General features: G+C 37.9%; 1 protein-coding gene across 2 annotated transcripts in view; it reads left to right on the top strand.

Moving 5' to 3' along the window:
- LOC129718745 (hepatocyte nuclear factor 6) overlaps positions 1 to 14108 on the top strand; it is a 31426-nt gene extending 17318 nt beyond the window's left edge. For both annotated transcript variants that reach the window (XM_055669787.1, XM_055669788.1), the window contains exon 5: positions 13165 to 14108. In XM_055669787.1, coding sequence (XP_055525762.1) covers positions 13165 to 13527 — 363 coding nt within the window. In that variant the 3' untranslated portion in view covers positions 13528 to 14108. The remainder of the gene's footprint in view (positions 1 to 13164) is intronic.
- Positions 14109 to 14441: the final 333 nt, after the last annotated feature.

Below are 14441 nucleotides of genomic sequence, written 5' to 3'. Positions count from 1 at the left end.
TTTATACGTATCCATTTTCTCTTGTCAACAGAGCTGGGTCCTCAATCGTTCCTCAATAATGTGTTTTATAGAGCAACTCAAGATCTTCATTTGACGTAGGTGTCAGTACGATTGGATAGCCCTGATAGCTCTTTATATTTATGAAACATTCCCAGTTCACTAACTTTCCAATTACAAAAAGAATGTCCGAAAAAAATTGTTCTAGACCCGCCGATAGAACATTTAAATTTTGATAGCATATTGAATGGGACACCTTAAGCACAGACTAACAGATATAACACTTCGAACAAATTTTCAATAAAATCATAGTTCAGATGATTTCAGTACTTTACGTTAGTAACACTAGCACCATCTGCTGCCGTGTTCGCGTTGCGTCATGTATTTCGATATCAGCGCTAGCGTTACTGCGTGTGTCAAATGTGGAATCACAAAATATGTATGAGATAGCATGACAGCGCCGCGGACGGGGTTTTCGCGCGATGAATGTTTTTCGATTGAAAACTCGAAATGATCGTTTTTTTTGTGGCGATGGAGCTAGGTTTTAGTGTTACGTCTGTTAGTCTGTGCCTTAAACTTTCGACTAAACGATATTAGAGCGATACTATTTTTTTGACCACCAGAGACACCGTGAGAACCTGTTATATGTTACTCAAAGCAATAATATTATAAGAGAGACTTATTTTTGTTAGGAGGGTATCAACAGAGGTGTTGTAGAATTCGACTTGAAGAAGGGGGATGTGGTGGGGAGCCTAAGAGTAAATTCATTCTAAAGTTTTTTGACAACCAAATCGCCTGATTCTACCTAGATTCAAACCCACGGCTATCCGCTTGGCAGTGGATCCTATAACTGTCATTGCAGTCAAATTCTTTTATTATTCCCGAATTGCATCGAAGTACAGCATCAGCTTCAACACAAGTGTTGATACAAATAGTGTATCTTGTTTAGCAGGCTTGTATGCAATTAGTGTTTCATACCAAGCGCCATTTTCAGAGCCATTCCAAAGGTAATGAATTTGCCGTTTCCTTGACGACTTTCATCCAATTTCCGACACGAGGGTTTGGTTGATACCTTGGAGATAACCGAATGTGACCACCTTCCCAGTTCCCCATTGGTTGACGAATTTTGCTCTGAGACAAAAAAGGCAACTGGTCTTCCATAAATTTCACTGTTTGTTGCGCCTACCTTAATTGCTAATTGTCCACTTTCTTGTTGACCGGTGTCGAGCAGTGAAAAGGGACCCTGAGAACAATTCAGAAAAGAGATTGAGAGTTCTAGAAAAGGGAGAATCGCAGCCATATCTGTCAAGTTGACTTGCAAGTTATTTTTACTTTATTCAGGAAGGACTACAGGTGAAGGTACAGGTTTTTTTCGCCATCGACACTTGCAAGTTCATCCTCTTGATGCCACAGTGATCTTGAACTTAGTTTTTATTGTCTGTTTCTTTTGAAACGCGCCAAATTTTCAAATGAACAAACAATATTTACAAAATTCTGGCTGGCATAAGGACTAAATGTAGTTCCATATATATGTGAAGAGAAAAATGAGAAAACTTCAAACGCCAGTTTCAATCATTTGAAACAACTGTTTTTAACGCACTGACCTTTGTATCCGTTTCCACTCACTACGCGTGTCAGAGACGTCAGAAACTTGTACAAATACTCTCATACAATGGTAGAAGCACAGACTAACAAACATAGCCAAGGATGGAAAAACTCGTATCGCATAACAATCATTCGGGTATCATTTCTGAACGTGCTATTTATAAGCTTTCAATCGTAGCAAACCATCGCTATTAAAAGTTACACATTCTCAAGCTTGCAAGAGACAACTTAGAGCAAAGAAATATATGGTAGCTTTCTTTGATGATTTTGTTTCAGTATTGCCTGCTTTAGGCGGAGCAAGCAACTTATAGCGAGTGTTTCACGAAAGAATCGTAAACGATTGCACTCAAGCGATCGCAATGATTCTTTCAATTGTTGGTTGCTTGTAGGCGTAATTCGGCTACTCCACGTCGTGCTTTCACCGTGATATACCACGATGATTCTTGGTGATTTCAAGTATCAGATGCTAATGCACCATGCTACAAGTTCCGTAAGCATTGATGATACCTATTTGCTCCGGCAAGCAAACAATTGAACGCAATCTAACGTTCATTTGGATTCATAATTTTGTATCACTGGCGATAATATCTCAAAGCTTCTCGCGATAATGTTGAATGCAAGTGAACTTGGATACAATAAATACTATCGTGTTTGAATCATTCAGTCTCCTTCTATGGTATTCGGAACTCTTAGAAGCGAAAAACAATCAGCAGCGTTTCTATGGAAAACTTGTACGCGAGTGGAAATAGTTGAACGATGACTGATAAATCAAAGAACACATTTGCATGAAATATTGCTAGTGAGTGAACTTTTCCATGCTTGAACATAGCACTTTGAACAAATTTCCAATAAAACCATCGTTCGGACGATACCAGTACTTTAAGATGGTAACACTAGCACCACCTTCTGTCGTGTTCGCGCTGCGTTGTGTGTTTCGACATCAGCGCTAGCGTACGTGTATGTGTCAAATTCGGAACTACACAATATGTATGAGATTACATGACAGCGCTCCAGACGATGTTGTCGCGCGATAACTTTTATTAGATTGAAAATTTGAAATGATCGTTTATTGTGGCGATGGATCTAGGTTCCAGTGTTACGTCCGTTAGTCTGTGGTAGAAGGTTATACTGTCAAAAAAAGTCAAAAATACATAACAAAATCATTATATACGCTGGGACATACTGTTAAACAGAGTTTAATTGTGAAGCTTCACTCCTGAGATTATTGCAATTATTCCATGAAGTTTAAATTCGAAAACAACACAGTGCTAACATTGTGCAATGACTACTGCACTTTTTATAACGTGTAATATAGCAAACCAAAAACAGAAAAAGTAGACGGTATAAAGCAGGGAAAGGCCAACAAACAATGACTCAGATCCACACCGAACGCTCTGTGTGGCTGTAAAAGAAGCACCATGGTCAGTGCGTCTTGAGCTGCCCGACTGATCAGACGTATTTTCGGTTGCTTGTGGACTGGTCTTTGACTGCCTGTAGCTTCAAAGTTTGTGTTTTGTCAGTGTGTCTTTTAAAGATTACCTGGAAGTTAACTTACATCAGTCTTTCTTAAGACTACCTATTTCTTTCTTTCTCAATACTTACAATTTGGTATTATTTTTGAACTTTTTTCGTATCACCTGAAATGGCAGGACGAAAAAAGGAACCACGCATCGCTACGGGGAGGAAAAGATAGGCATCTCTCTCTGAAACTAGCTTATGCAGTGAAAATTTATATGATATTCTGCCTTAGCAAGAAGCCGGCGAAATTGAAATGTTCGAAAATAAAACTATTCAAAGTGAAATTTCTGTAAAAAAAAGAGAAAGTTCCACCTATTGTGGTAACTATTGCTTCTGAATTTAATATTTTTAAAAGAGAACTTTCTACGTTTCTCTCCGACGTCAAAGTTACTTATCAAATTGGCCGAAGAGGCGAATGCCGCTTACTGGCCCAAACATTGAAAGATTGGAATCGTCTTATTCAGTATTTAACTGAAAAGCTGTATAAATTTTTTACATATAATACGAAGAGCGCCAAGCCGTTCAAGGTCGTATTGAAAGGTCTCACCAACGATCAAACCGTTGATGAGATCAAAATTACTTTGACAGAATTACTTGGTATAGCCCCTACCCAAGTAATTCTGATGAAACAAAAATCACGAGGCGAAAACAGTCAGCGAACTGGAATTTCCCTTGTAAATTATTTAATTCATTTTAACCGCAGTGAGGTTAATAACTTAAATTTTTTTGAAAAAGCACATGCTTTATATAACGTGCGTGTAAAATGGGAATTATATCGAAAGTTTGGCGGAGGTGAAAAGCATATCACCCAATGCCGTGTTTGCCAACGTTATGGCCATGGTTCAAAGTTTTGTAACATGGACCAACAATGCCTCATTTGTGGAGACTCTTCTCACAAAAATGACACATGTCCTGTGAAAGAGAGTAAAAATTTCCGCTGTGCGAAAAACAAATCAAAACTAAATTCTCCAAGCGTACCAGTGACGCATAGTTTACCTACTCCTTTGCATACCCGTTTAACTTATGCACAGGTTACAGGTAGTTCGAACATTATACCGCCTAGTGTTGGTAGTTCGAAAATGACCGTTAATATGAGTAAGCAAAACACGCTAGAAAATAATTGTACACCTATTACTCCAGCTAATATTGCTGCCGAAAATATTTTTTCTAATGTCAACTGCCTGGGGCCTTTTACGGCAGGTAAACTTTCTTTTTTGCAACAGGCAATGTTCGATCTTATGAACGCCATGTTGCAGGCAAAATCAATGTTTGAAGCCATTCAAATAGGCACAAATTTTACTATTAAAATTGTTTCTAATTTAAAATTTAGCAATGATTTCAAATAAAACAATTAAAATATTAAATTGGAATGCTCGCTCATTGAAGGCCAATGAGAATGAGCTTTTTAATTTTTTAACAGTAAAGAATGTGCATAATTCAATTATTACTGAAACATTTTTGAAACCTAACATAAAATTAAAATATCATCCCAATTACGTGGTTCATAGATATGATAGGATTCAGGGTTCCGGCGGTGGAGTTGCAATTGTTATTCATCGCCGAATCAAACATCGTGCTCTTCCCCATCTTGAGACGAAAGTTATTGAAACTTTGGGAATTGAAATTCAAACTGAACTTGGGATTTTATTTATTGTCGCAGCATATTTACCATTGAAATGCACACGCGAACACAAAAATTATTTTAAAGGTGATTTACGAAAACTCACCAGAAATCGTTAGAAATTTTTTATAATCGGCGATTTCAACGCTAAACATCGTTCATGGAACAATTTTCATAGTAATTTCAATGGAAAAATTTTATTCAATGATTGTTCTTCAGGATACTATTCTATTTTGACTCCGAACAGTCCTACATGCTTTTCTACTGTAAGAAACCCTTCAACAATTGATTTGGTGCTGACAGATCAAAGTCATGTATGTAGTGATTTGATCACACATGCTGACTTTGATTCTGACCATCTTCCAATAACTTTTTCTTCATCACATGAATCAGTTTTAAACCCTATGAGCTCTGTTTTTAATTATAACAAGGCCAATTGGGAAAGATACAAAACTCGTATTGAGAGAAATTCAATAATGAGCTTGATTTGCAAAACGAAGTGAATATTGATTCCGCTTTGGAAGCATTAAAATGTGCAATTGTTGATGCCAGGAATTATTCTGTTCCAAAGGCTCAAGTGAAATTTGATTCACCAATAATTGACGAAAATCTTCAACTGCTAATTCGTTTGAAAAATGTCCGCAGACGACAATATCAACGTTCTCGTGACCCTGTTTTTAAAACTATTTATAAAGATTTACAGAAAGAGATTAAACATAGATTTACTCTTCTGAGAAATCAAAATTTTAAAACTAAAGTTGAAAAATTGGAGCCATATTCAAAACCTTTTTGGAAGCTGTTGAAAATTCTTAAAAAACCTTCAAAGCCTATTCTAGTTTTAAAAGATGGTGAACGTTTTCTTGTATCCAATGAACAAAAGGCTCAAAGACTTGCTCAGCAGTTTGAGAGTGTTCATAACTCAAATTTGAATTTTGTGAGTCCAATTGAAAATGAAGTCACACGTCAATTTGATTTAATTTCTTCCCAGAATTTTTTACCTGCAGAAATAATTGAAACTAACTTGAATGAGATTAAATCAATTATTAAAAACTTCAAAAATATGAAAGCACCTGGTGACGATGGAATCTTTAATATACTAATCAAACATCTCCCTGAGAGCACAATGGAATTTTTAGTGAAAATTTTCAATTGCTGCTTCAAAATTGCATATTTTCCCAAATTATGGAAAAATGCAAAAATTACTCCAATTTTAAAACCGGATAAGAACCCAGCTGAAGTTTCAAGTTATCGACCAATCAGTTTGCTTTCTTCAATAAGTAAACTGTTTGAGAGAATTATTCTTAACAGAATGATGTCACACATCAACGAAAATTCAACTTTTGCAAATGAACAGTTTGGATTTCGCCATGGGCATTCCACAACTCATCAATTGCTCAGAGTTACTAATATGATACGAGCTAACAAATCTGAAGGTTATTCCACTGGAGCTGCTCTTTTAGACATAGAAAAAGCATTCGACAGTGTTTGGCATAAAGGTTTGATTGCGAAATTGCAAACTTTTAATTTTCCAATTTTCCTAATCAAAATTTTAAAAAATTATCTTACTGATCGAACTCTGCAGGTTGTCTATCAGAATTCAAAATCTGATAGATTTCCTGTCAGAGCAGGTGTACCTCAAGGTTCAGTCTTGGGTCCAGTCCTGTACAACATATTCACTTCAGATCTTCCTGATTTGCCTCCAGGATGCACAAAGTCATTGTTCTGCGATGACACAAGCATTTCCGTAAAAGGAAAAAGTCTTCGTGTCATATGCAGTCGATTGCAGAAAAGTTTAGATATTTTTTCTTCCTACTTGCAAAAGTGGAAAATCTGTCCGAATGCTTCTTAAACTCAAATGATAATTTTCCCGCATAAGCCTAGGGCTTCTTTCCTCAAGCCAAACAATAATCACGTTGTCAAGATGAATGGGGCTATTTTACGTTGGTCTGACAAGGTTAAGTACTTGGGACTAATTTATGATAAAAAACTTATTTTCAAAGAGCACATTGAGAGTATACAAGCCAAGTGCATCAAATATACGAGATGTTTATATCCTCTCATTAACAGGAATTCTAAACTTTGTTTAAAGAACAAACTTTTGGTTTACAAACAAATTTTAAGACCAGCAATGCTTTATGCTGTACCGATCTGGTCAAGTTGCTGTTCAACAAGGAAGAAAACGCTTCAAAGGATTTAGAATAAAATTCTAAAAATGATTTTGAAGCGTCCTCCTTGGTTTGGTACACTCGAATTACATAGACTTACTGGTGTTGAACCATTAGAAGCTATGTCAAATAAAATTATTAACAATTTTCGACAAAAATCGTTGCAATCCTCAATTGCTACGATAAGCTCTCTTTATAGCCAATAAGTTAGCAACTAAGTTAGTTGTAAGTTTAATTCCCCTTTTCTGACAAGTGTGTTTAAATCCCTACGAATGATAAGTCCTAATTGCGAAGGCAAACAAATCCTAACAATTAAAATTACAAATTTCTAACAGTGTTGAGAAGTCACCATTTGTGATTGGACACACATACTCATTATTTACTAATATTTATCATAAATACTTAAGCTACTAACAAATCCCCCCCTTAAAAAAAAGCACCATTTGCTGTGTGGTTCTATTCTTCATTCGTTGCGTGCCGAGCCGTAGACAATGTGGATGCTTTACCAAGTTTGCTGTTGCCTGCACCTGCGTGTTTTCCTTCTAGACATTAGTTCAAATGCTATTCCCATCATTAAACGAATGCTAACGAAACCAGAATTCCAGGCGATATATTGGTTCTCCTAGAATCCAGCGTAGCACCTGTCAATCAAAACGTCCGCTCGCTTGCTATCAATACTTTTCAGACTGTCAGGAATTTCTAAAGAATACATTATAAATCTAATGAACGCTTTTAGTAGTCTTCCGACCGTTTGCTGAGGCTCTCCGTTTAACTCTGGGTAGTGAAAAAACTTGAATTGTAATTGATTTTGTTGTGTTATCGGTTGTAAGTTTCGTTGCGCCTCGTGCCAAATGTCTACTCGGTTGTGACAGCTAGCAAATTTGTGTTCAAGCGTTTCGCGCTGCCCGCAAAAAGAGCAGTCCGGGTTGTCTCTCCTATCTTGGTGGAACAACAGATCGTTGTGATAATATTTTCCGTGGATTAGTAGAAAATATGCAGATTTTTCGTCCGAGTTTAAGGACTTATGGTTTATGTTTTTCCAAATTTTCCTCCAGTTTTTGTCAACTCGTGTTGTTATGGCTACAGGTGGCAGGGATTGTATTTGAAACTGGTATATCTCCTTGGCTTCAGGTTCATTTAAAAGGCGCTCTGGAAGGCTGTTTATCAACAGCTTAATGCTGTGAAGGTAGCTTAATTCATTTGGAATGTGGTCATGCTGCATGTAGTGATCAACTAAAGATTCGGTATCCCTCGATTTTAAGTAACGGTTTGTTAACAACGATTTTGCTTTTAGGTCTGGTGCATGTAAACCCAATCCTCCTTTACTTTTTTTTCTAATGACATCGATGAATTTTACTCTCTGTGCGGGCACTCCTGCCCATAGGAAAAATCCTATTTGCTTCGTGAACATCGCAGCGTATTTGTTTGGTAGGGGTAATACGGATGCAATGTACCATAATTTTGAGCAGATAAATGTGTTTAGGAGGATTACTTTTTGTCTGAGATTTACCAGTCTCGGCCTATTCATTCAGAGTAACGCGTTAGTAGATCGGTATACTTTTTCCCAGCTGGCAGACACAATGTCTTTTATGTTATTTTTAAAAACTACTCCCAAAACCTTTATTGCGCTCTTTTTATTGAAACCGTTCCAGTTGGGCATTATCGGCCCGATTTCTAATGCTTCCGTTTTTCTTAGATTTAGTTTTGCACCTGCGACTCTGTTGAATTGTTGGAAACACAGTTGTATCTGTTCGACTTTTTCAGTATTACGAATAATTATGGTTATATCGTCCGCGTAGGCAACTACAGCTTCTCTATGACCGTTACAAATTGCTACGATTTTATCTAAAAATGGCTGTAGATACAACACAAACAATAGCATGCTAAGGGGGTCTCCTTGGCGAACCGATCTGCTTATATGAAAAGGTTCGGTGACACGTCCGTTTATAATGAGTTGTGAGCGGGCATGGGGTGCCGAAGACTCTAGTAAGTCCATGAATCTTGTGTTAAAACCCATTCTCCTAATCGTTGAGAAAAGAAAATTGTGGTTGACCCTGTCAAACGCATTGCTAAGATCGCAAGCAATCAAAATCCCGCCTATACGTTCTTGTTTTGAGAGTGCAATATGGTCTCGGATTGCACATACTGCTTCGAATATCGTTCTTTTCCCGTTGCTGCATTTTTGGTTGTGAGACAATACTTTGGTTGACAATAATTCTAATCTACGTTTTAGAACTCGTGTTAGTAATTTATAGTCTACGTTGAGCAGGGTGATGGGTCGGAAGGATTCAATTCCGTCGCCGCCTCCACGCTTGCGCACTAGCACAATGATACCGTCTTGTAGATCTTGCGTTACATGTCCGTTTTTTATTTCATTCAAAACTGCAGTAAACTCTCTTTTGATAATCGGCCATGTTTTCAGATAGAATGCTCTAGTGAGCCCATCTTTTCCAGGTGATTTATTCGTGGCAGATCCTTTGATTGCAGCAAACACTTCTTCCTCGGTGAAATCGTCCATAAGTCGGTTGTTTATTACATCGTCAGGTGTTAGAGTCCGGCTTGGAAGAAATTGGTCATTTGATTCTAAATTTTCTGCGGTGTACAAGTTTTTGAAGTATTGTAAGACATGCTCATGAATTATGGATTGGTCTTGTGTAGTATGGTCGTTTATTTGAAAGAATTTAATGGTTCTACTAGCTCGTTCTTTAAACTGATTTTCCACTTGATATATAGATATATCTTCTCCGCCCAAAAAACCTGGCTTTACTGTTTTCATTGATTCGGAGAATGATTTCTGTTTTTGTAACATAATGGCTTTTATTCTATTAATTTCAGCAGAGCAGTCTGTATCTTTGTGTCTATCATAAGCATGTTTCAGACTCGCATAATAGAATCCCATGGTGTTATTGAAACTCTGTACTCTGAGGGATTTTTCCATCGGAAAAACGACGTAATTTAATTTTTTGTGTATCTCAACCACCAGGCAGTCCATGTACGGTAGTATTGTTTCTGCCTAGTCCAATATATCCATTTTGCGTGGAATTCTTGGAGGTTCTCATTTGTTAGCAAATTATTATTGTATTTCCAAAACGGTCTATCCTGTCGAATGTTTTCAAGGGGAAGCGTTATTCGCATTAACACGGCTTTATGATCGCTGAAACTGTTCACCTGTATCGTGCAATACCGAATATTGGGGAGACATTCTTGGGAGGCGTAAATTCTGTCGATTCTGGACATCGAGCGACCTCTCACAAAGGTATAATCAGCATGCGAGTTTAATTCTCTCCAGACATCCTTCAGATTTAGTCCATCACAGACCCGTTTTAGAGCAGCACTCATATTTGAAACTCCCGTAGTGTCCCTTTGATTTAGTACCGAGTTGAAATCACCGGCAAGTAAACAGTATTTTGGTCGATTTTGCAAGTAAAAGGGTAGAATGCGGTTGAAAAAATCTTCACGATTGGCTCTATTCTGAGATCCAGATGGCGCGTAAACGTTGATGATTGTTACTTCGTTTCCCAAGTTCATGCATATAACTCTCGAATCTACGCTCCTTACTACATTATTCGCCACAATACCGTTTCGGAGAGCAATCGCAGTGCCGCGTCTCGTTTCATTTATATTGAAAACAGTTTCATATCCTGGGATTTGGAAATCTGGTTAATTTGGTTAATCAACTTATAGTGGACCCCTTTATTTTATTAACCTATGTTTGTGATGCAGACTGGCTGGACAAGATGTTTCCCGATGAAAGTTTTTTTGAAGATCACTCGGGTTTTCACATGAATTAATCTGGCGGGTGGTCCACTATAGGGAAGGGGTCTACCATATTTCAATTTACCCTACTAGAACAACACGGATAATGGTGAAAAATGCATGTCTGGTTGAGTTTAAAATAAACGACGAGCTTTATGTGCACGTCGCTGCAACCTAAAATCTAAAATTCGATATAACACAAATATTTCTGTACATGCAGCACCCCTGGTCACAGTGCAAACCAAGACCTGGGAGGGAGAAACGAATACTCCACTCAAAATTAATCAAAACAGATGAAACCAACCCGGTGGCATCACTAACGTTTACGTACAACATAACTGAAGCAAAAACATCATATCAAGAAGACTGGGAACTCTGCCTGAGATTGAGCGACAGTTTTGGCAGTGCAGTCTGTTGAGTAAAAGTGGAACTGACGCATGCTAGTGTGTGTACTGCCGATGCGAGCGCAAGCCGAACGCACAGACTGGACCACCACATACGCATACTCTGTCTTCTCAGCGATGTAATTACCACTACCACTTTCATGGCAAACTTCCTCCTTTAACAGATGGAGTGCGCTGTTTGATTTGACGCTTGTCATTTATATGGGATCGATCCAGAGATGCCAGTCTTCTTGATATGATGTTTTTGACTGAAGCCAGCATTGGCTGGATCACTGGATCAATTTTACATGTAATTTGACAGCTGATTCATCGAAACACGAAAAAAAGCAATGTTCATACGTGCATACAGTGTCGGTATTCAGCGGCAGTGTGCTTGTTTTTGGGTAATGTATTTATTGCACAATGTGTACACAATGTTTATAATTGCCGATTGCGAAAGGCGGTGTCTCTTGCAGGTAGCTGACATCGCGCGATGATCTAAGGAATAACATTTTAACGTATGTGTAAATGAGCTATCATAGGAGCACCACTTTTAAACATTTACAAAGCTCAGCTAAGCTTTTTTTTGAATAATTAAATTGATTCAAGCGCATTCCTCCATTTCCGTACAACATATATCATACTCACACTGCTGTGTAAACAAACCTTCGAAAACATAAATGAGACTAGCGCCACTGTCGTTTACAGCTGCTTCAGGGAACAAGGCCGATGCCACCGGGTTGGATGAAACGCACAACGCACTATCTTCCTGCTGTAACCCGAGTATGACTCAAACAAAGTTTTAGCAACATTAGGAATACTAAATGTACAAATTTGTCTGTAAAACGCAGATTTTTCGGGTCAGTTTCTATAGATTTATAAGTTTATATATATTTGCGCAGACTTTCTGAAAATGGCAAATTTTTCGCGATTAGAAGCAGTTGCAATAATTTTACAATTTTATACCTCACTATTTTGTGAAACGAAAATCAACATTCAACCGTGATCTAAAGTTCGTAAGTGTTACCAAACGCATTTTTTTTTTTGAAACCCGAGTAATAATTACGTAGGGATATTCCGAAAAGCGTTCACTTGCAAATATTGCTCACACGTTTGAACAACAAGAATGCCTTTAAAAAAATGACAAACTTTCAAAACTCTTAGCTAACCAAAGGACAGAAAGATTGTGTTACAAAGATTATTGGTAATTTTATTGCGTGTATGGATTCTTCCATAATGAGTATTTTTCGGATAAGTCCACGGTCAAGAAAAATTCAATCATTCTTCCACAAAAATCACTGATGACGTTACCGGTGCAACTACAAAATTGTCGCCACATAAAACAGAAGTTGTTTAGGCGATTCTTAAAATTTCAAAAGGACGCCGGCTTGGATCGTAAATCCAGAAAGCGCAAGTTTGATAATCGAAGTAGGTACGCTGACAGGATTATAACTGAAATTAGGGTAATCGCTCCTATATTCATCTCATCACGCCTTTTTGATCAATTTATCGTCAAATTTTACCATATTTTCAACATAAATCTTTAAACTACTTTCAAAATTTATAGAAATAGGGCCGTTAGAAGAGTCGTTTAGCTCTACATGACTCTAGTCTCTCTCGAGTTGAGAAAAATGTCGTATTAGAAAGTCACTTGAAACTTGGCTGAGTTACATAAACGCCAAATTTTCGAATTTCGTTTTTTACGCTGCCGTTTTTAAAAATATTGAAAAATAGCTGAGAAATGTCAAAGAAATGATGAGGTAGGAGTGCTTGGATGCTTCTGGAGCGATTTTGCGATTCTGGCACTTACGTCAAAATGCCAGATTGAAGCAGAGCAGTCGACTCAGTCCAGCCACTCGATTGAGATTCACTCGACTTGATTACTGACCGATCGAATGAGGCAACTGTTTCGATGAAACTCACAAGACAGCAGAGTATTGGGAATCGTCGGGGTTTTGGACAATGGCTCTGTAGCAGTGGTGCTTTTATAAGACGCAAACTTCCCTACTTCATTTTACTTAGTGGTCGATGATTTGTTCCAATTAGATTAGATTTTCACTCGTCTCCCTCCAAACGACATTGATTACGCATCCTAACCGCTCGCCATATTCACCCGCAGGAAACTAAGAGACCTTCGAAGGAGATGCAGGTGACGATCGCCCGGCAGCTGGGCCTGGAACCGACGACGGTGGGAAACTTCTTCATGAACGCCCGGCGCCGCTCGATGGACAAGTGGAAGGATGACGCGATGAAGGCGGCGGCGGCAGCCGCTCGCAACAACGGTGGCAGTGGGGGCAGCGGTAGCAGTGGTCTCGGTCTCGGCATGCTCGGCGGCGGTGGCAGCAACAGCAGTAGCAACGATAACCTTATCCTGGAGCACCTGAAAGATGACTCGTCGGACGAAGCGCTCGGCTACGACGGTTCGTTCGCGTCCGACGGCGGTCCAATGGAACATAACTATCAGCAGCACGTTCTTAACTAATGATTAATTTAAATTATTTAAAGCAAGCTAGTAGAATAGACAAGCAAGTGGTAAAAAAGACACACAAAGCAGTCTCATATAGAACGAAAAACGGGGGAGCAGATTTAAATTAATTCAAACACACACACGCAAAAAAAAAGTTTAAGGAAATGCAAGCGCTAGATAAATAAAAAACACAACAATATGAGAAACAAAGAAGAAGAAGAAAAACAATACACACACGCATATAGTAGGATTAATCAGAGTACTAAAGGAACAAACAAAAGTAAAATGAAACCAAAAAAAAAATCGTAGGTGTGTGGCTATTCACGACAGCTTGTGAGAAACAGAAAAAAAGAAAATTAAACAAAAAAACCAGATCTAGTCGGTAAGCATTAGTAGGTTTTCTTTGCATTTTAAACCAAATTTACTTTAATTTAAATTATTATAACTGAAATCAAGTAAGGCAAAAACAAAAATCTAGTCTGTTCTTTCGAAAAAAAAAAGTAAAATTTAAGTACTAAGACAAAACACTGTACATGTACTGTAAAGTTGAAATCTATCATTAAATGATTTGAGAAAAACAGAAATAGTAGAATGAAGGTGTGCGTTTTTTTTTCTTGTTGGGATTTCGTAGTTATCCCTGGATAACCCACAAATGATGCTAAGAATTCGTTGATTTTGCACAAAGTTTCTTAGAACTATCTTCCTTGAAACTTTTTGAAAGTTGTCAAATGTTAAGAACTACTTTAATTACTTGCAGTTCACCCTCTTTTGAACGTGATTGCCCTTGAAAAACAAATGTTCAATTTATAGGGTCCTGCGAGTCTCAACTTATCAGAATAACTAGCTGTGCGAATTGCAAACAATTAAAGCACATGAATAATTGGAAAAAAAACTTCCTGAAATCATTTCACGTTCTCAGAAGGAAAAAA

This window comes from Wyeomyia smithii, chromosome 1 (assembly GCF_029784165.1).
Source record: "Wyeomyia smithii strain HCP4-BCI-WySm-NY-G18 chromosome 1, ASM2978416v1, whole genome shotgun sequence".
Lineage (NCBI taxonomy): Eukaryota > Metazoa > Arthropoda > Insecta > Diptera > Culicidae > Wyeomyia > Wyeomyia smithii.
The sequence above is the reverse complement of the archived record's forward strand: the minus strand, read 5'-3'. Positions and strand labels throughout refer to the sequence as shown.